Source organism: Typopeltis vanoorti, chromosome 12 (genome assembly GCF_054136105.1).
Source record: "Typopeltis vanoorti isolate ZY-2024b chromosome 12, IOZ_Tvanoo_1.0, whole genome shotgun sequence".
Lineage (NCBI taxonomy): Eukaryota > Metazoa > Arthropoda > Arachnida > Uropygi > Thelyphonidae > Typopeltis > Typopeltis vanoorti.
The window spans coordinates 100,001,306-100,026,939 of NC_143560.1; the positions used below are offsets into that span (position 1 = coordinate 100,001,306).

The window sequence follows — 25,634 nt, forward strand, 5'->3', positions numbered from 1 at the left end:
TTTCCCAAAAACTTAAAGTAAATAAATATATTGGAAAGAAACCAAATAATACTCATGGTACAAACCTTGACCTTCTTTAGGTGCAATTTTCAATTTTACAATAAATTGTAAACTTTCATTCAAATAGACCACAATACCAACAAACAGATTTAACTCTGTGCAAGATTAGAACTCTGTAACCTTGTACGTTATTTTCTAAACTGTATACACATTGCTTTGCTGGTGATATACCAACATTCAGAAAGACTTATAAATTTTTCTTTGGTGTTATCATTACAACTATTCTCAAAACTCCTAACATGGAGCCAGCTTCTCATCTTGCATCTCCTTGTGTTCCACCATAATTTACAGCCAGGTTTGGAATCTTTTATATACAGGCAATCCCCAGCTTATGTAAATTCAGCTTGCATAAATTCAGAGTACACAAATTATCCTGAAAGGTTGAAAAGTTCAAGTTATAAAAATTTTACATACAGTGCATATATTATTCTCATGCCATGTTATAGCAGTCGTCTACAAGGCCAGCAGCTTATTCAGTTTGAATGTGTGCACCTCCCTTTCCATTGGATGTACCTGCTATGTATTTGTGTGTGTGCTGGGTTAGATTACAGTCATGACTAGGAAAACAGGCAGAAATGGAAAATGAACTTATGTGTGAATGCACTAAATTGATCTAAAAATGAAAATTATAAAGAAAAATCGAACACTTATCTATTAAAAATTTCTGTATTAGGAATATAAAGGTCTTGCTACATATTTAGAAGTGTTTGAAGTTGAGTTTTTGTATAGTGGCAGAAGTTAAAAATGCTTTTACTTATAATTTCCTCTTACTAGGTGTGTTCACAACACACGTAGTAAGATGATGCTTCCAGAATGTTGATGCTTTTTTTACAGTGAAAATTTCTGGATAACGTGGTAAAGACATTTTTAGCATCAATATAAAGTTGGATTGGAGGATGGATCCTAATGCCTCATGGTCTTAAAAATTAAAAGAGATGCCATTTAGCCTTTCTCGAGAGCTTCATGAAGAGATGAAAGAAGCCACTGTTCACTCATCTCTTGATAATTTCATATAGAAAGTTGAAAGGCCAGACTAAACTTTTTTTTTTTCTATTTTCTCATACTATTTATCATCATCAAATTCCTGCCATGTACCCTCAAGGGGTGTACAGGATATGATATTACTACATCAAAAATTTACATCATTACTAACTTCCTATCTACAATTTTCCTCCAGATCAGTCTGTTACTTGTCAAGACTCCAATATTATCAGATCTTATATTTCTGTCGTCTAAGGCACTTTGTACTGTATCAATCCACCTATATCTTGGTCTTCCTCTGGGTCATTTTCCTGCCAACTTGGCAGAGAATACTTGTTTTGCCAATCTTTCCTTGCCCATTCTGTTTAAATGACCATACCACCTGAGATTAGCTCTGCTAACGCATTCCAGGATGATGATAATGTCAAGTTCTTTCCTAATATCCTCGTTTTTAATATGATATTGCCATTGATGCCATCTGTTCACGCCTCTAATCTTTCTCAGGATTCTCATATCTGTGGTCTCTAGTCTTTGGTCAAGCGTTTTACCTCTGACCCAGCTCTCAGATCCATAAGTTAAAACTGGTTTGAACACTGTCTTGTTCATGTGTTCCGACTAATTTCTCTCTTATTCCATATGAATTTATTCAGTTGACTTCCTACCATACCAGCTTTGCTGATTCTGTTGTCTATTTCTATATTTAATTTACCATCTTCACTAAAAATCGTGCCTAAGTAGGTGAAATGTTTTACTTGTTCCATAGGTTCTCTGTTCATAATACAGTTGATATTTTCAACGATTCTATCTATTTTCTTTGTCTTTTTAATGCTCTTGCATATATCTTACCAGGAACACTCAGTAGGGAAATACCTCTGTAATTCTCACATTCAGTTTTATTTCTCTTTTTATATATGGGTACTATGAGAGCTCTACTCCAATCATTGGAAATTTGTCCCTCTGTCCAGGCCTTCTGAACTATGCAGTGCAGCCACTGCAAGAGTTTTATACCACCATACTTCAGAATTCTGGTCGAATATCATCTTCTCTTGCTGCCTTTCCACATTTTAAGCCTTTGATGGTTTTTCTACTTCAAGTATGGATATGTATTCCTGACTGTATGCCTGTTGAGTGTTTTTTTACCACTGTGCTATCATTGCTTGTTTCATTTAGCAATTTCTTGAAGTAATTACTCCATACTTCAAGGATATCTTTTCCTCCCGTTTTCATGTCACTTTTATCATCTCTAACTCCTTTTACAGCATCTTTCCTCCATTTCTAAGCTTCAACAACCTCCAGAATATTTTACCACCTTCTTGATATTTATTTTCTATGTTCTTGCAAAGTCCTCCGATGACTTTTATTTAGCTAGTTTAACACACTGTTTAGCTTTCTTACATTTGTCTCTGTACTCTCTAAGAGCAAAAACTGACTTATTTGCCAGGAACTTTTGATATGCTTTCTTCTTTTCCTTCACCACCTCTTTTAACTTCCTGTGTCCAACATGAAGTTCTGATTTTTCTATCCTTGCAGACAACCTCATCACATGCCTCTCTGGCTGAATCAATCAAGGTTTTCTTCAAGGCTTGCCACTGAATCTCTAAAGTTTGGTTCCCGTCCTCAAACCCTTTCATTTTTTCTTCAATAATCTTTGTGTATTTTAGTCTACAGTTCACATCTGAGAGCTGCTCAACTTTTATTCGCTTTAAAACTTTCTTACATGTTATTCTTTTCAATATGAAATTCAATTTTATCCTGCTCAAGACTAAATAGTGATCACTTCCAATTTCAAATCCTCTGTACACTCTAGTGTCCTGGACAAGGGAGAAAACATCACTATCAACAATAACATAGTCAATGAGACTTTTCTTATTTCTTGCCTCTTCTCTTCATGTGAATTTGTGCACATTTTTATTGTGGAACATGGTGTTAGTAATAACCAGCTCATGTCCTGAGCAGAAATCCAACAAATATTTGCTATTATTATTAGCTTTGCTCTTTTCTCCAAATTTTCCTAATATATTTTTGTATGTGTGACAATCATTTCCCACTCTGCTATGTAGATCCCCAACAAGGATCAACTTTTCCTTTTTCATTGTGTCAGTTGCTTTTTCTAAAGCATCAAAAAATTCCTCTACTTCTACCTTAGTAGAAGTAGAGGAATTTTTTGATATGGGACCATAGGCACAAATAAGTCTCATTGTCCAATTCCACATTCTGATATTTGCCCACATCACTCTACTTGAGACTGCCTGCCATTCAAGAAGATTAGCCTCGTATTTAGTGTTGAATACAATTGCTGCTACTCCTTTTCCTTGATTGTCATTGCCTGAATATAACATTTTGCATTTATTGCTCAGAAAGGTCTTACCAGTTTTTGCTTTTTTTGTTTCAGTCACCCCTATTATGTCTATCTGGTACTTATGTAATCCCTCAGCTAGCCACATTTCTTTGCCATTCAGGCTTCTTATGTTGATAGTACCGATCTTTAACTCTGGTGATGTTGAGTTGGGGTGTTTTTTCAGATTTGTTCCAGTAGTTGACTTTTCGCTGTTCACCCTGGTTCCCTGGTGACGCCCCAGCTGGCATGAAATTTTGTCATGTTGTACCATCGTTTTGTAATTTGGTTTAAGCCAATAAGAATTAAAATTTGGTTGGCTAAATCCCAAATTGCCAGCCCATCCTCGTTCGTTCAGTATTACCCAACAGGGTGCACCATGAGAAGGTGAGGATTGGATATTAGGTCAGATGCCCTAGTCGGTTCTCCGCATTCCTTTAAAGGCTATGTGGAGGTCTCCTCTCAGTTATACAGCTTTCACCCTTAAGCACCCCTACTATTTATACTTTATTATATTATTTGGAATTAATAGCATTCATAATAATTACATACTGGAATCTAATTTGTGTATGCATCCTGTGAATGAAACTACCAGAAATAACATACAAATCATATTAATTAATGGGTAAGGGGTTTAATCCAATTTACATAAAATTCAAGTTATGTAAAGTTTGTGGAATGTAACTTTTATATAACTCATGGATGTCTGTATTTTTGGTATATTTTCATAGAAATAGCTAAGATTAAAATCTCCTTTTGATATCAGGTTAATGCCACTTTCTTCATAATATGATCACATAGATGATGAATGGAATTATTTATATAATTACATTGGAGATAGTATGCATCAACATGTGAGATTTCTGATAATTTTTTTTCTATCTTCAGTTCAGAAGACAGTTGTTCTGTTCTGGTACTTCCATTCAGTAATTTTTCAAAATAATTACTCACACATCCAGAATATCTATATAATGTTTATCACCTTTTTCATCCCTGATTTCTTTTATAGTGATTTCTCCATTTTTTAAAGCCAAACTGCAGAACATTTTTGCCAGCTTCAGCATTTATCTTCTGTATTTTCCTCATGATTTGCATAGCCACTTTTACACATAACATAGTTTTCCTACATTTTCTCTCTTTCTAAAGATACATACTGGCTTACTTCCAGGAACTTTTAAAAGTATTTCATCGTTTTCAGGACTGTCTTTAACTTGTGGAATTGGCCTTGAAGGTCTGTTTTTCTGTCCTTGCAAAAAACTTCGCCATGTGTTGCCTTTGCTGAGTGAATAATTTTTCTTCATGTTTTGCCAGATCTTTAAGATTTAGTTCTTGTTTTCAAATCCTTTCACTTTTTCTCCAATAGTATTTGTATATGTGAATCTACAACTCACATCTGAAAGCTTGCTGAAATTTGATTCTTTCTAAAAATGTTATGCATAGTCTTATTTTTTGTTCTGATACACTTTTATTCTATTGTAAACTAAATGATCACTTCTTATTTCAAACTTCCTTTATGCTCTTTGTATCCTAAGCCACTCTGAAGATATTGCTATCAACTATTTCATAATAAGATTCCTTATTTCTTGTGTGTTCTCTGTATTTATGTATATCTTTGTTGGACCATGGTGTTAGTAATGATCACTCTGCTTCCGGCAGAAATCTCGGTAATAACATTATTAGATCTGCTAGTAGTACTTCTGGTCGGACTGTAGGCACAAATAAGTTGTATTTTCAGTTTCTATATTGAAATTGTCCATGATACTCTACTTGAAATTGCTTACTGTTTCAAGTAGCAGTATGGTGATTTATTCTCTTGCCAGAATTAAATCACCTTCATGCATACCACCTGTTTTTATGTTATGTTGAAATATTTCTATAATGTTCTGTTATAGCCACCTCTTTTTCTATTAAAAATTAAAAAGTCACCTACTGAAACAACCTTAAACTCAGCAGAGAAAACTAGTGGGTGCCTTATTTAACTTGAAATTACTCCAGTTGGCATGATAGTTGGATATGTTGTACCATCGTATTTTGTATGATTTAAGATAAATCATTTGAAAAATTGGCAATTTATCATTTATCAAATAGTCAGTTCATCCTCATTAAATCTATTCTTACTATAGACTGAATATATTGAAGGTAGACTTATAACTACTGTAACAAACATTCTTTTGCTAGCATTGGCCAAGTGGTCAACATATCTGCTCTTTCCAGCCAACAGGCTGTGGATTCAAATCCTGCCATGAATGTGGATGTTTGTGAATCCTTAGGTGGGAGATGAATTTCAATCCTCAGTTTGAGACCTCTGCCACCCTACTTATTGGAGGCCTGAAGCAGCTCAAAAATAAGTTCCATGTTTGGTCTATAGCAGAGTTCCTGGATGCAAAAAAATAAATAAATAAAAATCCTTAGCCTGCCATGGTACTAATATGCTATATGTTTAGGGAAAAAAACAACAACTAATGGATGGGAATCGCATAAGAAATGCTTTTGGCCACTACAAATTCACTGTAGTAGTCCGTGCAGTTAGCCTAGTGGCCATGCGCTTCGCAACCATATCCCTGGGAAAGGAGTGTCTTGGGTTTGATTCTTGTCACCGATGTGAGGAGCTTAAGGATCTTTCTCAGACATAGCCAAGTTAGCCAGTCTTGGGCATGGACAGCAGGGTTTTTATCCCTAAGTTTATCTGGGGTTTTTCCTCCCACAAGCAGGCAAACCAGCTTCCTTTTATTTTGCATTTCTTAAAAAAATAAATAAAGATATCTCATGCACACGTGTGTGGAAATTTTTTGTGATTCTTATGAATTAATAAAATTCTTTCTTTTATTAGGAGGGATTTGCTGTTCCTGATGAAGCTCCTGATGATGGCACTCCTCTGTCTCAAAATGATGATGAGTATTGAAGATGTGAAAGTTAACTTAATATGCTGCTTTCTTTGCTTACCCCGACACTGCTAGAGTAATGATTCCATTTCTCTCCTTGACCTTGTTCAAATTATAACAAACAGTGTGCACATTGTGACTGTATTAATGATTCAGATATAGCCTGTTACCCACACATTGGTAATTTTAAGTTAATATGTATAGTTGGTTCAATACTGTTTGTGTGGGGAGGTTTTAGCCTAATCACCTGTATTATCTCAATGGCAATTTTTGGACTTATGTGAATATCTATAAATCTGTTGCGTGTGGCTGGAGTTGAGTATATGAGTGAGTGGATGAATGCATGATGTATTTTTTTCTGCATATTGTATATAACTTTACAGAAAAAAATAAAAATAAATAAATCTTATGGATATAGAATATATGTAATTTGCCAACACCAGTAGTTAGATTACAAAATTAAAATACTGGTAAGAGATCTTAACAGTATGCAGTGGTTTGAGAGGTGGGGGGGGGGATATAATTATCAATATAGTGATGGTTTTTCCATACTGGCTGATTCACTTTGAATGCCTAACTGGGGTGAAAATTTTTGTCCATGATGGCAAATAAAGCACATCATTTGAGATATAAAAATAATTAATTTGTTATCATAATGATAGCAGGGTTTCATATATAAAAAGATTAAGATATTTGCATATACATATAACAATTGTATTATGTAATATTTATTTTATTTTTTTGAGAGAGAGTAATGAGCTTGAAGTGAAATGTTAAATACATTTGAGCTTCCAAAAAAAAAAAAAAAAGCATAATAGAATATAGATAGCTATATTGGCTTTATGTGATCTGCGACTTGTAAATAATACATTTAATTGTGGAATTGTTTAACATAAGTGGTTTATTAACACATGCTCAGCAACTTGTTTTATATGAAAGCAAATACTTTTTAATTATTTTATAAATCATCTAAAAAGAATGCTCTTGATTAATTTTTGAATAAATTAAAAGATATTACCGATGCCAGTATTACGTAATTGCATTTTCCTAGTATTAGGAAAAGTTTTTTTAATTTCCTAAATTAATGCGTTACCTTTAAGTTATAAATTGATAACATTCCATTACATATATAACTATGTGGAGAACATTAGATAAACATTAAGCCTTAAATGAACAAAAGCTTCCTAAGAATTCCTCTTCTTCCAAAGAAAACATTTTTAATTAATTTTCTTGGCTTACAAAGTATACAATTTATTTTGTGAATAAATACTGTTATGATAACTTATCTTCATTCAGACCCACTTCAAATATAAATTATCAACAAATGTCTTATGGCTGTTTATTGGATGTTTTTTATGCATCATAATAAGAAGCTTACATTGTTCATTTTAGGTTTATATGTGAATGAACATTCTGGTTTGTTTGTACATTTGGCTCTAAGTAGATGTTTCATTCCTCCACTTCATTAATAGATTTTGGTGATGATTTAAATGAAGGAAAGAGAGATAACAAATATATATATAATGTAAGAACATATTTGGAATAGCATCGGTTGCTTTCATATACCTTGTAGATAATTTATGTAATAAAGTTGTATTTATCATGTTTTTCATTTAAATTCAAGACTGTTACTTTATGCAATAATACTGTTTTGCCATTTAGTATTTAATTAAAATTGGAGTTGTTAAGCTATGCTCTTATTTTGTAAAATGTATATTTGTCATTTGCAGCAATTTGAAGTGTAATTGTTAACAGCTCTGAAAATGAAATTTAAATTTTAACAGATCATCTCTGATGTATAATTTCACATGATTAATTTATATTCTGTGTGTGTGTGTGTATGTACGTGTCTCTTATTATGGTTCCTAAAATTATTTCAGGATGTAAGAGCTAAAAGGTAATGAGGTGCAGCTATTAAATGAATACCTTTCAATTGCTGCTTCTATTAATAAAGAGAGCTTAAATTTCATAACAGCTTTTAGACTTTTTTTTTTTTTTTGAAGCACATGCAAATTTTTGAAGACTGTTTAAACTGATATAATATAAGCAGGTATTTTTGCTTAAACAGATATACCTGCATCTGTATGTAAACGATTGACTATACTTGTCTAATAGCATACACCAATACTCAATATTGTTATATTAATGTAATATTAGAATGCAAAAATGTATTACCTTTTGTCATATTGGATTGATAAATGGTAAATTTACTTTTTTCATAGTGGAAGCAAATAATTGAAGACTTATAAAAAGTGTATGTTGGGTGACATGTCATTTTGATTTCAATGATGATGATAACTACTAAATAAACATTTGGCTCTACAAGCATAACTGGATAAATATCTTTTCTGCAGCAACAAGGAAATTAATATATTTATTTAATGAAGAGAAAGCATATTTTGTGAGGGTGGGGGGGGGGGCATCCCAGAGACAGATGAGCAAATCGACACTGTGTAGCTTGAATAGTTTGCCTGCAGATTTATTTCAGGTTCTTTTAAGTTTTACATTCAGACTGTATTAAATTGCTTTAATGCAGTGACACACTTTTCAATCAGTTTTTTAGTTAAGTTGAATATTTTAATAGAATAAAAACATTCAAAGCAGTTAATGTCATTCACTTGAAACTCATTGTTTTGTTTGGTTTGTAAGAGCATGTAAGGATTAATTATGGTTATGTATTACTATGTGACACTTATTTTTCATAAAAACTGGGAACTCATTAATGCCTTTAAAATTCCTAAAATGTCATCAAACAGACTGAATTTATATGGAGTTACCATTGAAGTAAATTTTAAATTATTGTATATCATCATCATTTGCAAGCAAGAATTCTTCTGCTAGAAAATAGGGTACAAAAATTTGATTAGGCTGACACATTAGAACAAAAATTTGAAAGAAATGCAAGAGCTTTAATTACTGTACAATACAGCATATGCAGACAGTATTGATTGCTCTAGCTGCATGTACTGTACCACATTCACATTTCATTGGGATTTCTAAATGCTTTCTTACTGTATTTGACAAAATTTTATTCATTTCAACAGTAATGGAAACAGCTGCATTGCATTTGTTTACTTGGCAGTAAAACAACATTCAGATTTATTACTAATTATATGAAGAGCCAAAGGTTTCAATTCAGATTTATGTTAAATAAGAAAATGTAATGCTGCCTTATTTTTAGTTATTTTTTATTTTTGTATTATTTAAAAAACTTGCACAAAAATATCATTAATTTTTTTGTCTTATTTAATTTCATTACACATGTATTTATTAGATTTTTTATTTTTTTTTTGGCAAAATGCATAATAACATATACTTTGTTGTTAATTAGTAGGAATAAAATATAACATATTTGTTTCTCAAAAAAGAAAAAAAAAAGAAAAAAAAAACAGATCTTACATTTAGCACTAAGATCTGTCACTTTTCTCAGAAATAAAACAATTCCAGCCTAATGACATTAACAGGAATTTGTTCATTAGATATTATGCTCTGTCAGACTTGTAAATAAAATATCTTCCATCTTTCAGATGATGACTGGTGTAACAAAACTAACTTTCATGGTGCTGTTCAATTAAGAAGTTATCTGACAGAGTAAGCAGTCATTGCTATTTATCTCTTAAAATACCACAAGTATCGATACTAGTCATTTTTTTTATCATGAAAAAAATCAATGATGTTTTGCTTTTCATCAATTCCCCTGCTATATTCATAAACTAGCATATTTCTATTAACAGAAGTTTGTGAATAAGCTGAGAACCAGTGAAAAACACAGGATTTGTATCTTTTTTTACTTAATAAAGGATACAAGTCCTATGTGTTGAATGTTTATAACTTGCTATTGTAAAACTTACAAAATGTAATGTGTTGTAAGTTTTATGATAGCAAGTTACCTACCACTTGGATTTATTTCCAAAATATTTGGGATTGTATTTTAATTTATTGCCTAAAACAAAGTGATGTTATCAAAGTCAAATAGCCCTATCACTGTATTTTTCAGTAGTGATGCTAACCTATTGATATTGCAGTTTTGTATAGAATTATTCATAAATATCAAGCAGAGACTGAACCTATATGCTTTCAAAATTTCAGCATTCATGTTTATCTTCTTATATTAATTTTAGAAATATTAGTTGTGTGGGTTAAAATAAGAAATTAAGTGAATTCCCAATTGTCCTATTCTTTTGTTACCACAAGTGCAGAATGTTGCATTCATTCCCTAGCTTAGACATATTAACAATGCAGCATAATGATGTGTATGCTGTTGGAATTCCACATGCTATCTGCATTAGAGATAATGAATTAAAAGATTTTAATGAGTTAATTTAAAGTTTCTTGCAAGCCACAGTCATTAGCTTTCTAATGATTATTAGCTTGTGTGTATATATGTGAACGTGCGGGTGATTCAACAGATTTCCTCGGCTATGAAATAATTGAAGAAATTTAATGACTAGAGGCCAAGTGATACCAAAAAAAAATAAATAAATAAAAAATATTATTTGAATGCACAACTAGTTCTATCTTCTTGGAAGACTTCATCAGGTGCATAACATGAAAAGAGAAATACAGCTATAAATTAAGTTGCAAATATATTGCTGACATTTTAAGACATGATCTCGTGTATGCCAAAGTTGGATAAGTTGTAGCTGAGATTAATATTAAGATGGACCAGATTGAGGACAATTTCTGTTAATTCCATGATTCTTCTCTCAAGTTCATCATGGCATCTAAGAATGTTTTCTGATTTGTTCCAGATCACTGGATGAGTGATAGAATCTTTGTTATAGTGAGCAGAATTAAGAATGTGATTAGATAGTGTGCTGGCTCTAGTTCTGCCATAGACAGTGTGTCTCACATGCTCTTTCATATGCAACTCAATGGATTTCAACATCTAACCAAAATAGGGCACATTGTAGTTACACCAAAGATGGTAAACTCTAGGACACTTTCAGCTGTCATGTTTTTGTTTAGGTGTACCAAGTAAGGAATAGAGTTTAGATAGAGGAGTAAAGGAATTGAGAGAATTTTAGCTAACTTTGGTGAAATAGAGCTGATGTACAGTTGAGGTATAAAGCCTTTTATGTCAATAGTATCTTCATTATGGTGAGCAGGTTGATTAAATAGCAGCTTAGTAACAGTCTAAGATAAACTGTTTTTGGCATACAAGAGATCATGCCCAACAATATTATGACATCCAGAATGCCTTCAAATGTCAGCAGTACATTTGCACTTAAGTTATAGCTGTTATTGTGCATTCAAATAGAAAATTTTTTTTTTTCTATTTTGGTATATCTCAGCTTCTAGTCATTAAATTTCTTCATTTTATACACACACACACACACAGTAATATTCAGCTTTAAGATAATTCCGGTTATACGGTGCTTTTTAATTATGACCCATTTATACAACACTCTCATAAATCAATGGAGGCACAGTTTTCATGAACTGTTTATATATGACAACGTTGCTTGCTGCATGTCTCCGAGTTTTGATGTGAATTATTATAAAGTATAACTTTTATTGTTGTTAATAATGCCAGATGAAATTCAAAGTAATAGTTGCTTCCAATGAAAAGAAGACACATAAACTGGTTATTACATTAGATACTAATTTTAAAATAATTAACTTTAGTGAGGATGGTGTACTGAACACTGAGATAGCCTGCAGGCTAAACTTACTTACCTCACACTACTTAAAAATAATGACAAAGTTCTTAGTGAAGTGAAAAGTATTATACTAGTTAATACTACACTTATCCCTAAATGTGACAATCTTAATTCTGAAATGGAAAAAACTTTTAATGGTGTAGATTAATGTTTTATTTATGCACACACACACGCATATGACTGATTAAAAAGTTATTAAAACCATAACCTACAACTACAAGTGCAGAGGGGGTGATTTGCTGTATGACAAAATTCACTATATGACGGTGGTTTGGAGCCAAACATCGTATGACTAGGGTATGCCTGTATATATGTCAAAAATTTTGTTAAGAGGATGTTAATATCTGTATTATATTGAAAGGAGTTGCATTAGCAATCTACTGCATGAACATGTCATTACCTATGATTATGTTTTTCTGAATTTAAGCTTCTAGGGATGTTTTTTAAATCTTTTTAGGGATTATTAATTAGTCTTTGCCAAATATACTTTATGTAATGATATATGGTGCATGATTGCTATTCTGAAAGGCTATATTCAAAAATTAGTTTTGTGTTAGATTATTGCAAAGAAATTTTGTATAGTCAGCTCCAGAAGAGAACTAGAACATGAAATTATCTTTTAAAAAAATACCTTAACTGTAACATTTTTTTTTTGTGGGAGAGAGGTTTGCATTATAATTAGTGAATAAAAAATCTTAACAGTATTTCTGTAATCATTAGAAGTTACTGTTATATTTTAACCAGTTTCCTGAAGAAATTAAATCCTACTGAGCTTTTATTCAGTTGCCACCATTGATTGCACTGCCACTTAAATTCAAGTCATCCTATTCCTTGGGAAATGAAACAATTTGAATTTTAAGTGGCTATTTAAATACTGATAAAATCTTAATATTTCTATAGTCATTAGAAGTTACTGTAATATTTTAATTAGTTTATCTGAAGAAATTTTCATCCTGTCAAGCTTTTATATTCAGTTGCCACCATTGCATGGCAACTTGTAACTCTGTTGATAGTTGAATCAGCATCATACAGTACTGAACAGCAGCATATTACATTAAAGTATTTGTTTGGTAGGGTGGGAGTAGAAAAATAGTGGAATGATATGGTGTTTGACAAACTTGTGTGTTGAAACAAAATCTATCTTATATGACAAGATAACAAATGTTCAGAAACCATATAAATAAACAAATCTAATTTAACTTAAGCTATTAGTCACTTTCTAACTCACTCCTTCTTGTGGAAAGGCTTAGACATTGGTTATGCATTTTTTATTAAACAGCTTAAGGAAATTACAACGTATACTAGGATATACATTAAAATAAATTTTAATACACTTCCAATATTTTGGCAACGTCACGTTGCCATTTTCATAGAAACTTAAAAACAAGACACGTGCATGCAAGCACAACAAACAGTAAATGAGGACGAAGCAGGAATCTATTCTTTCTCTTAAAAGTCCTGATGGTGCCCCCTAGCGAGCAATGTTGGTATTCTTGGGCGATTGGGCTGAAGGTCTTCTGATGTAGGTTTTCTAAGTTTGGGGCAGTCTCATGCAACCAAATTTGTTGAGGTTTGGATTGTTTCTTAGGGCTGAGGGCCTAAGATCTTCACCCCTAAGAAACAATCCAAACCTCAACAAATTTGGTTGCATGAGACTGCCCCAAATTTGGGAAACCTACATCAGAAGACCTTCAGCCCAAGAATACCAACATTGCTTGCTAGGGGGGCACCATCAGGACTTTTAAGAGAAAGAATAGATTCCTGCTTCGTCCTCATTTACTGTTTGTTGTGCTGCAACGTGACGTTGCCAAAATATTGGAAGTATATTAAAATTTATTTTAATGTATATCCTAGTATATGTTGTAATTTCCTGAAGCTGTTTAGTAAAAATTCCCAACTCACTATGAAAATTTCTAATTTGCACTTGCAATTTTAATTTTTAGGAATGTTGTCTATAGCATCATTGCTATCTGGAGAAGAGGTGTCTGTTTTTTCCAATATCTTAACATCTTGTTACTTATAACAAAAATTCATTTGCAAAGGACATGGTGCCTTAAAAAAATGGGGAAGGGTATTATCTTGCAACATGAGTGATTCATTTTTAATAATTACATTAACAGATCAGAAAGATTAACAGCTTTATATATATTATCACAATACCACAGCTTTAAAACATATTTGAATATATAAGTGCATTTTACTCCACAAATTAGAGTAAACAAAAAATGTTAACTTTCATTTCAAAATAAAAGATTTAGGTTTTAGGTATTATATATCAAAAATTATTCTTTGCTATATAAAAATAATTCATGTAAAAGTAATTGCAGTTTTTACATGAAAATAGATTTTCTACTTTATTTCTGGGATTGTCTGCATTACAAAACTGTTTAGGATTCATATGTTGAAATTCATTTTGCTATAGACTTATTTCACATTAATATAAATATATCCACAGCTGAACCAAGAACCAAGCTAGAATTATTTTAATAAGTATGAAATTGAAATTGCAAATGATGTTTTGTTAGATTTTATGTAGCTGTCATGATCAAGAGTACACACACATGCACAAAAATACTCGCAGCCTAGGCCATAATAGCATGGGCAGTAATTAATGTGTGCACAATTATTGTACTGTGATGGCCTTCTTTGAGATGTGATATTGGTTGTTCCATAGCTTTGAATATTTTTGCATATAGTACATTAACATATCCTAGATCATTAGTACTCTAGGAAACTTTTTCAGATCAGTTTTGATGTGTACAATAATTGATTGCAACAGTTGAAACATGGTCCTCCATAATTTCATGAAAGGAAAAGGCATGACTTGGATAGATGATAGTTCTTTATGCAGTAATTTTTTTAATGAGTAATTGCTGTACTTTCAATTTCATCAATGCAACAAATACAGAATAAAATGTGTCCCTATAAGAAAGAAAGGCAGTCCTGTTTTTATTTTATCTAATTCAGATGAGATTATATCATGGAAAAGATTTTTAGACATCTGAGGCACATATAAAAGACAAAATGACCTGCTTTCCTTTAGGGAACATGTAAGATGAAATGCAGATGTGTGTGTGTGTGTGTGTATATATATATGTATATATTAAAAAATGAAATAAAATATCAGATCCTATCTCAAATGCAGTTATGACATTTAATCACTTTGTCAGCTGTAACAAACTAACACAGATAAAAATTCCCCTCTGAAAGACAGTTTCAGTACTCAGTAGTCTCTGCAAATAAAGATAAAATTACCTGGAGTATACCAATCTTTTCTACATTCAGAAAGCTGTATTTCAACAAAGGATTTTCTCCCCAAAAAATGACAATTACAGCACAATCTTGTCTATCTTAAGTAGCACATGTTCATCTGTTGATTATTGCTTAGGCTATTAGCATGTCATTGCATTTGTGCTGTATGCATTATATAAAATCTAGTAAAATGCAAAAGTTTTGTAGTTATTTATTTACTACAATACAATACTTAACTGATCTTTCAAACTTGGTTTTTAAGTGGTTTCAGTCTCCTGTATATATTTACATCAATATTTAGACCAGGTTCAACATAATTCTTTGGTATTTCTTTTGTAAGGTTTAGAGGAGGTGGGAAAATAACATTTAAATCATAGTATGATCTAATTAATTGCTTTGTGAAAACAATTTGGAATTTTTCTATTTCTTGACAAATCTGATAATCCATTTTTGGAACAGTTCCATTTCACTGAATTTCTTGTCAAGTTGTTGCTGTTGGTATTTATCTGACTTTTGAATAAGAACTGAAAACCAGTACTTGATTTTATATTTACTTGAAAACAGTCATTAATTCACTAGTATCCACAAAATATTTTTGGAGCACAAAGCAAGATAACTACCAGTTTGATTTTGCCTGAGTTTAATGAAATATGTTTATTATTAGATTATTAATAATCTAATGATAACAAATATAACATATAATGTAAATTACAGCAATTTTTATACTGGAACCAACTGCTTTTCGCTGTAGATTCCTGTGATATGCTTTATCATTCTCCATTGTTTTAACTTGAACAATTCTGATTTTTTACACCTGCAAAATAAATTACAGTACATTATATTAGTCATGAGACTGGCATGATAACAAAACTTTGAGATGTATTTTGTGTGCTTCAGTAATAAGAGTTTATATTATTGCAGGCTAAAATTCAATCTTATGTTATTTCATAATATCAGTATTTCATTATTTTTAAAATAATCTTACAAATAAGAATCCTTAAATTATGTATGTCTAAATGTTTATTTTGATGTGTAGTTACTGAGCCCTATTTCATTATGTACAAAAAAAGCTTGATATTTTTTCATTAAAACAGGTTTTAGGAATGGCATATCTGGTTAAGTTTATCCAATTTGAATTGTGTTGTGTTCATATATATGCATTTAAACAGATACGTTTGTACTCATAAACTGAGTGTAATGCATATTTTGAGAAACAAAGGCTCTAAAGACTGAAAGTCTTAGTATATTTTGTAAAAGAAATGTTCAGAAACTGCACTGTCTAATTTCAGTTTTTTTTTTTATTTGTGTTTAATTATTCAGAATTTGTGTGTGTGGAAATTGGTTTATGTAAAAAGTGTGATAAATGAAATTGTAGTTCATTCACTGAATTCAAATAAGATTCACCTCATACTATTTCAATTAATTATTGAGATAACTTTCATTTTTTAAATTCTGCGTAATACCATAATCATCCTAATTTATTAAAATCAGCATACATCATCAATTCTTTGGAACAGCAAAAAATTTATATTCATTATTTGTGTACAGTAGTGCCTATGGTAAATGACTTGTAAATGGAAGTTTTTTCCTTTCCCCAATAAATTTTGGTTATAAAGAATGTATGTTTGTCATCTGGTTTCACTTAGTTTCTGTAATTATGTTGCTATTAAAATTCTACTCAGAAGAAACTGAATATTTACTTCTATATAGATGGGCATGAATATTTCTTGTATTTTTTAATTAAAAAAAAAAAAACTAAATATAGAAATCAGTTATAATGAGAATTTGAAAAGGTCATGGAAAGTGTCACACCAAATGCTCTTTATATAACCAGTTTTCCATTTCCTCTGTGATAGTGAAAAAATAAAATAAAAATTAGTCCACTGTGAAGAGTGACAAACATTAATCTAGTAAAGAAGAAAGAACAAATGAAAAGAGTAAAACTTGAATGAATCTTCCTTTGCTTTATTAAATGCGATTAGTTGCAAGATTAGAGGATAGTTATATAGTAGTGTGTGGATATTTCAGATTTTTCTTCAAGTATCAATCAGCAATGCTTCTTGCAATTTGCTTTCAATAATTCAGCTGGTTGGCAAACTATTACTTTATCACCTACATAATTGATCACTGTGCAAATATAATAAACATTTGGATTAATTTTTCTTATGTAATGCTCATTTTATCAGAAATTATCTCCATTAGTTCCTATCATGACTACCAGTGAATATAGTAAACTAACAAAAGTCTTGCTGGAGGGAAATAGCACCTTTTAAGATGAACCTTGAAAAAACGTACTTCTCATTTATATTAAACTTGCCAATAAATTATATTCTTGTGTTATCCTTTATCCAAATGTAAGCAAAGTTTGTACATGAAATACATTCACAACCAGGCTACTTGTATATAGAAGTACAAGGTATGTAATGCAAAGCACCACAGATTTTTTCTTTCTTAATAAACTAATCTCTCACACATACACAACATTGATATGCTGTAGAGTTTGCAATCTCCCATGTGTGGGATTGTAGAAAGTTTTTTCACTTGGTGAAAAAATATTCTACATCTATCTCTAATCCAGAGAATCTTAATAAGATACTTTTTTTTTTTTCACTTGTACATTGGCAATATATGACCTCTGCATTAATTCAACCTTGGTATCTCTTCTGGGTCTGGCTTCCACTGATGTCTCATCAGTGGAAAGTAATAAATCCTTCCTATAATGCATAGCAATATACACTTTTGAAAGGAAGTGTGCTTTGCATTATGGGATATTAAGGCAATTGATATGAAGTCAGTCTCTAAATAAAAGTAGTCTAGTCACATGAAGATACTTCATGCACAAACTATGTTTGCCTATATTTAAATAAAAGATTAAACAAGAATATAATTTCTTGGTCAAGTTAATTTCTAACCAAGTGGAAAAACTTCTCAGACTTTTAAGTGATTTTTGTTTAAGAATAATGGTGTGATGTAGGTGTGTTTTGTATTAGAGTAAGGCTTCAGTGCTTTCTTTAAGCAAACATCAAACTTATGGCAGCAATAATGGAATAAGCATGTTTCAGACAGGATGTGGCTGATATCAGTTTGTCAGAATTTACAGACAAGTTGAAGAGACTTCTATGGGGGAGGCCCACTCTTGCCTACTTTTATTTAGAATTGTTTAGAAATCCTTTTCTCAGCCTTTGTTGTAGATATTTACAGAGATGACATCTTTGCCATCTGTCTCACAATGTTACCTGCCTTTCTAGAAAAAATAAACAATCCACATCCATAAATTAATTTCACCAGAAACAGAAAAACTAGCTTTCCTAGATCCTACTCCAAATGAACTAATTGTCCATTTATCGTAAACCTACTTTTGCTGGACGATATATTCAACAGCAATCTGCTCATCATCCTCAGAAGGCTGAAATTATAAAAATTGTTATGTTATGCTCATATTATATGCCCTCAACAGCTAGAGCAAAAATTCTGGACATTGCATGTCATATGCATCTCATTGGCTTCTCAAAATGGACTACATAACATCTTTTTGATTCCTGTAAGTCAAGCTCAAATAACAATATGAATAGTTTCCATCCTATACATTTCTGCCATCTTTGGAACCAAGAATGTTCCTATCATCTCCTCTCTTTCATCTATTATCCAAACCAAGACAATGTTCTCTACGCCAGCTCCATCTGATCAACTGTCTCCTTATTTCTTCTAGAATCCTTAAAATGTTTAGTATAATCTAGTGGCAACATTCATTCCTTTCAACAAGCTGCCATGGTAACCATCTTCTAAAGATAAATTATCCAATCTAGCTCTTCCTGGCATTTACCAAGTTCTGGTGACTCACCTTTCTTACTGTGGACAACTTGAATGTTCAGTGGAGAAAATAGTGCGAGAACACCTATCCTACATTGCCAATAAAAATCTGAATTCTGGCCTAGCACACAATGGAAATGATATAGCTGCAATATCCTATAGTCTGAATCATACTTACTCTGTCATTGCTACCATAAGTTCAAGCATTAGTTTAAAGAAGGTACTGAAGCCTTTCACCATCCAAACCTGAATCAGAATGACTGCCTCTCACTATCAAAAATCTGGGAGAATTAATTTTAATCATAATTAACAATTTTTTTTAACAATAATACAATGTTTCTTGTTATCCTTTTGCACTGTTCTATATATATATAAAACATCATGCAGCTCTTGCTATTTTAAATAATCCGTTGCTTGTGTTCTACTTTGTATTCAAACTGCCTGATGCCACTGATGGTGACCTGTAATTTTCAGGTTGAAATAGTTTCCTATTAAATATATTATTCACTCTTTCCCTGTATTATCTTGTTAATTTATATAGTGTGAGATTCCCTTACCAATTTATGTTCCTATCATCTCCTCTCTTTCATCTATTATCCAAACCAAGACAATGTTCTCTAAGCCAGCTCCATCTGATCAACTGTCTCCTTATTTCTTCTGAATCCAAGTGATTATACTGTGCATAGTAGTCAATGTGGGCTTCTTAGAGTAGTAAATCTACAAACATTTTTGTTTGCAGCTCTTGCTTCAGTCTTATTTATTGATTTAACTGCTATACTATTTATTCTCCTGGAATTATTTAAGTCTATGACTACTTCCCATGCACTCCTGATTCTTCTATAAAGCTTTTTCATGCCAACCCACTGCTTCCAGCTACCATGTCAGTCTGTCATAATCTCCTGTTGTATAATCTAAATATATCATTTTTTAATCAAAGTTCCTGCATTATTTTCCAATACCTAAGTTAAAAACTACATGATTGCTCTCCTCAGGAGAAAAAAATAGTACTTTGTTTATATATATATATATACAGGGTGTTCGGGATAAATTTGACAGTTTCGTAAGGAAAAAGAAAATCTTCTTTGTATCTATTAAATTTAATGAATTGACAAAAAAACATTACAGGCAGAGTTAATTACAATACTATCAACAAGATTTACTCAAAATAACCACCATTAGCATCGATCACAGCTTCAATTCTGCTTCGGAACCTCGAACAAGCTGATGCTACAGTCTCCCTGGGAAGGGCCGCAAAAACTGTTTTAATTTTATCCATTAACTGGGCTTTTGTATTACTGGAAGTGCGATTGGTGTCTTTTTCAACTGCGCCCCATACAAAATAATCCATGGGGTTAAGGTCTGGGGAGTTTGGAGGCCAAACATTTGGACTGGTGAAGTCGTAGAAATTTTCAGACAACCATTTTTGACTTTTCCCAGAGGTGTGGCAAGGGGCCGAATCCTGCTGCCATACATACGGCCTACCATTGGCTACCCTTGTTATCCAGGGCTTGACTACAGTTAGCAACTCCACGAACAAAGCCCGAATTCCAATGCCAGGGTTCTTCAACACCTGTTCCTGCAGATTTGCGAGGAATTCTGCTGTACGAACGCAATCAGATCGTCTGCTAGGGATCTTTCTTCTTGCTACATCCTCGTAGTCACCATTGCAAGTCTCTAGTTCATGCCTGATTGTTTTTACTGTATTCAGGGAGCATTGGGCAGCAGTCGTAATATCCTTGTTTTGATGGCGGGCACGAATCATCATGATACAAGTTATTCTCTTCCATGATTCAGGTGGGTTCCAGCTATCCATCCTTTCTGACATCTTGTATATGAATGAAGAAGGGTCCAAACTTTTAAATGAAGAGAAGTGTGTGTTAATACATGTAACTTACGGAAAAATATAATTACTTATAAATATGTCAAATTTATCCCGAACACCCTGTATATACTGATCCTCAGATGCTGTTCTAGACCCAATATCCTTGCTCCACAAGTCCCTTTTATTGCATGTACTTAAAGTGGTTATCCCCCATCTTGCATGCTTTCTCATCCCTCCAGTCTAAATCTTCTTAGTTAAAATCAGTCATAACGAGAGGCCTACTTGTATCCATAAGATTTATTTGCTTCTGCAGTGCACGGTACTCCTCTTCAGATGAGCCTAGCCTGTAACATCAAACTATGCACAAGGGACAATACTTAATCCGCACCAACGTCTTTGGGGGATTAAGCCTACATTTTTCAAGTTTCCATTATTATCTATACTTGCTATCACTGAGTGAAATGGTGTATGCCAATCCATAGTGTTTTTTTTTCTTCTCCATTTGATCTCTTTTTGCATACCTTGTTTCAGCTCCTCGTCTGTAAAATGGTGTTGTCCTCTGAATGCATAGTTAGGGTGAAAATAGGTGATAGAGGCCATCCAAGCTGTAGATAGAAAATCATCCCAGTCAAATGTTGCAATTCCATGTTTTCTGTGCAAACTGGTGGAGGGAGGGGAAAATCATGCACTGCTGTGGAAAATTAAGACTTCATCTTCTACGTTGAACTCTATGAATACATTTTTTCAATTTCTGCATTGTTTTCATGTAGAGTTCTAAATTGATCATCATCATCATGCATATCAAGGATTTAGGCCTGACATGGCCTGTTCCGGCCTTAGAAGTCATCGTCGTTTAAGAGGATGTCCTGGTTTTCTTTTTCCTAATGGCTTGTATTTTAAGGCTTGTTTTGGTAATCTTTCTGTTTTCGTTCTTTGAACGTGTTCCATCCATTTATGTTTATATTTTTTAATTTTTTCTATTTTCTATCCTAGGTGGTTCTTGGTTTAATTCTTTCATAATTTCTTCTGTGATCAAATAGGGTATACTTTGTAGTTTTTCTCATAAACTTCATTTTGGCTGTTGTTAATCTTTGTCTTTTGGTTTTATTGTCCAGATTTTGCTTCCATACATTAAGACTGGTAGGGCTAATGTATTGTATACTTTTAGTCTGGTTTGTTTTTGAACTAGGTTTGGTTTAAATATAGAGTTAATTACACCTGTTATTTTTAAATATTTTGCAATTTTTATGTTTATATCTTTTTCATTTTCATATGTGATCGTACATCCTAGGTAGTTAAATGATTTCATCTGGCCATAATTTTTGATTTTTCTGTTGATGTTATCATACCATAATCTTTGGATATCTCATTTAGATCTAAAATAGCTTTCTGTAGTTTATCTTCAGAATTTGCAATTATTTGGTCATCGGCAAAGAGGAGAGTGTTTAAGTTTACTGTAGGAGAAAGTTTAATTCCTTGATATAAATTTTTATTCCATTTTATTATTTCATTTAAGTAGATATTAAAAAGAGTTGCTGAGAGGGGACATCCCTGTCGGACCCCTTGGTTTATCTCTCTCTCTCTGAATATGATAGCTCGTGATTTAATCTTATTTGTATTTGATTATTTTCATATATACTTGTGATAGCTTTTAGGATATTATTTGGTATTTGTCTTTCTTTTAATATGTTAAATAATATGTTTCTTTTAACTTTGTCAAATGCTTTTTCAAAGTCAATAAATGCAATATGTGTTTCTAAATTGTATTCTCTTCTTTTCTCTATTATTAATTTTAGGCAAAAGGCCAGGTCTATACATGATCATCCTTTTCTAAATCCATTCTGTACTTCTAAAATAAAGTTTTTGGAATATTTCATTAGTTTGCTATTTAAGATTCTGCTATATATTTTGTAACAGGAATTTAGTATACTGATACCTCTATAGTTTTTAGGGTCATTTCTATTAAAGATAGGTCTTCTTTTTTTAAAGATAGGAATCACAATTGCTTTTTTCCATTCTATTGGGGGGATACCAGTTGAATAAATTTTATTTAAAAATAAGTCTTTCTTTGAATCCAGTTCCTGCATATTTATATAGTTCTGAACCTAGTTTATCTTCCATTCTTGTTTCTTTCAGGCTGATTTCTAATTCTTCTTTAGTTATTTCATTTTCATTAATTGTTTACCAGTTGTCTTTTTTAAAATATTTGTCTGTCCACAATTCTGTGTAGTAATTTAGAAATTCTTCTAATTTCAATTCGGTGTTTAATTTTATGTTTTCTTTGGTATCTGCATTTAAGTGTTTCAAAATTTTATATACATTGGGTATTTTATATAAATCATGTTCTAAATTAGAAACAAATTTGTTCCATGATTCTCTGTCTTTTTCTGACTTCTCTTTTAGCTATGGCTCTTATTCTTTTATATTCTATTTCATCTTCTAATCTTTTGCTGCTTAACCATTTGTGATAGGCTTCTTTTTTCTTTTTGATTATTTCTTTCATTGTATCATCCCAGATCTTCAGTTTTTTTCCTTTTATTGAATTTTTTGGTCTTTCCTAAGCTTTCATTTGCTGCTGCATTTAGTATCGTTTTTATATTAAGCCATTCTATTTCTTCATTTTGTTTTATTTTGTCTAGATATTGGTTAATTCTTTGTTCATATAGCCATTGTACATTTGTGTCATTCAATAGTCTAGTTTTATAAACAAATGTTTCAATTTTTCTTTCTGTTCTTATTACTTGTAGCCATTTAGGTGGTAATCTTAATTTTATTTTAACAAGGAAGTGGTCACTGCTTATTTTATATCCTCTGTGAACTCTAACATCTAGTGAAAATTTTGATGTCTTTTCATTTAGTATAAAGTAATCTAATATTGATTTCCATCCTCTTGCTGCCCAAGTATATTTATGTATGTCTTTATGTTTATAGAAGGAATTCATTATTTTTAGGTTATTATAAACTACAAAGTCAATCAATTTTTTACCATTCCTGTATAGCGTATGTTCTCCATGTATTCCTATATTATTATTAATTTTCATGTTTCCAATTCTTGCATTTAAGTCTCCTGCTAAAATTACGTAATCATTTTTATTTATTTTATTATATATGTTTTTAGCTGATTATAAAAATCAATATTATCTTGTTCTCTTCCCTCTTCTGGGAGCATACAAACCAATTATTGTTAAATAGCCTCTATCTATTTTTATTCTAGCTTCTATTATTCTTTCATTCCATAATTTATAATGTTTTAACTGTTTTGAAAGGGACTTATGAATCCAAATCATGACTCCTGCTTGTGCTCTTTGGTCTCTGTCGACTCCACTGTATATCACATTAAAATTTTCAGTTCTCATGGTTCCTTTTAATTTCTTTTTAGTTTCAGTTATTACTGCTATTTTAAAATTTCTTTCATTTAATAATTGGTCTAATTCTATTTCTTTATATGCTATTCCTCTTACATTCCAGTTTGCTATGTGTATTATATTTTGTCGTTTCCATTTTTGTTTTACCTTTTCCATTCCAGGGTCGTTTCCTATAGATTCAATCCGATTATCTTTTTCTGTCAGCTTACTAGTAGAATTAAGTTCTCCATGTCAGGGGACTAGCCTGACGATGGAATAGTTCAGCAGTAGGGCTGCTACCTTAAGGCTTCTGAATTAGCCTTCCGAATTTAAACCCATAATAGGGTATATTGAAGTGGGAAAGAGTAGATTATAGAAGAATTACAGTAAGGTTTGTAGAGAGGGCATAGTTGTAAGGCCAGAAATGAAAAGACCCCATGCCCCTCAAGTACTCTAATAGCATAGGGGTCATAAAATAAGAAGAGTTGGCTAATAAGGCCTAATAGCATAATTCTAAATGGATCATAGTTCAAATTCATCAAAAAAAAAATCTAGAAGCAAGACTTCATCTTTGTCTCAGAACACAGCAACTATGACTTCATCCATTAAAGTCTTTTGAATTTCTTTTCTTCTTGCATAGTGAATTGAAATGATGCCATTCCATTTCTTTAAGTCACAATGGGTTCATAACTCCAGTGCCATGTGCAGTCATTACCTGTGATTTTGCAGTGGTACTCAAGGAGTTCTGTAAGATGACTTTCAGGCGTCTATGGTCACTCAGCCTGTATAGTCAACTTTTATTAGTGTGTTGATTAGGTTTCACTAGCCTAACAACTATTTAGAACTGTGGTTCTCAGGCAGAGAGAAGATAGAAACCTAAGAGAGCAAAAAACCCTCTGTTCAATACCACAGCGTTCAATGTGCTAAAAGATGGGACAGGCTCATGGACAATGTTTCATTCATTTGGCTTTAAAATGATGACATATGTTTTAATATCTTCATTATTTATTATTAGTCTTGCCAAACGAAAGTCTTCCAAAAGAGTGTTGATATATATATATATATATAAAATAAAAAAAATAAAAAAACTTGCATAGTTACAGAGTCATCAATGTTTAAATGATAAAGATGATTACCATGTCAAACTTCATTGTCTGACAATATCTGGCCACACAGCTGCCAAACTTTAATCACCTGAACAAACAAACAATAACACATACAATTGACCACTGAAATTAAAAATGAAAACATTTCCTTTTCTGGATACACTTGTCACATGTCTTCCCTCAGGCAGTCTATCCTTCAGTGTTTCTACTGCATGCCCCCCACCTCCCACATACTGGCCAGTACATACATGCAAATCATTAACACCCTCAAAAACAGCTATAACAATTTGCTCTAATGAGCAAACTCTTAAGCAAGAATTACAGATTATTAGCAACACGTTTATAACCTGGCTATAATAAAAGTACCATTAATAAAATT

General features: G+C 32.0%; 1 protein-coding gene and 1 long non-coding RNA gene across 6 annotated transcripts in view; one reads left to right on the forward strand and one right to left on the reverse strand.

The window, feature by feature from the left end:
- The window catches only part of LOC150101057 (microtubule-associated protein RP/EB family member 1-like), a 151,478-nt gene extending 141,995 nt beyond the window's left edge, over nt 1-9,483 (forward strand). For all 3 annotated transcript variants that reach the window (XM_090402270.1, XM_090402271.1, XM_090402272.1), the window contains exon 8: nt 6,207-9,483. In XM_090402270.1, the coding sequence (XP_090258396.1) occupies nt 6,207-6,278 (72 nt within the window). In that variant the 3' untranslated portion in view covers nt 6,279-9,483. The remainder of the gene's footprint in view (nt 1-6,206) is intronic.
- A 5,881-nt stretch (nt 9,484-15,364) lies between these two features.
- Nucleotides 15,365-25,634, reverse strand: part of LOC150101058 (uncharacterized) — a 75,603-nt gene continuing 65,333 nt past the window's right edge. For all 3 annotated transcript variants that reach the window (XR_016549156.1, XR_016549158.1, XR_016549157.1), the window contains one exon: nt 15,365-15,987. This is a non-coding gene — a long non-coding RNA (uncharacterized LOC150101058). The remainder of the gene's footprint in view (nt 15,988-25,634) is intronic.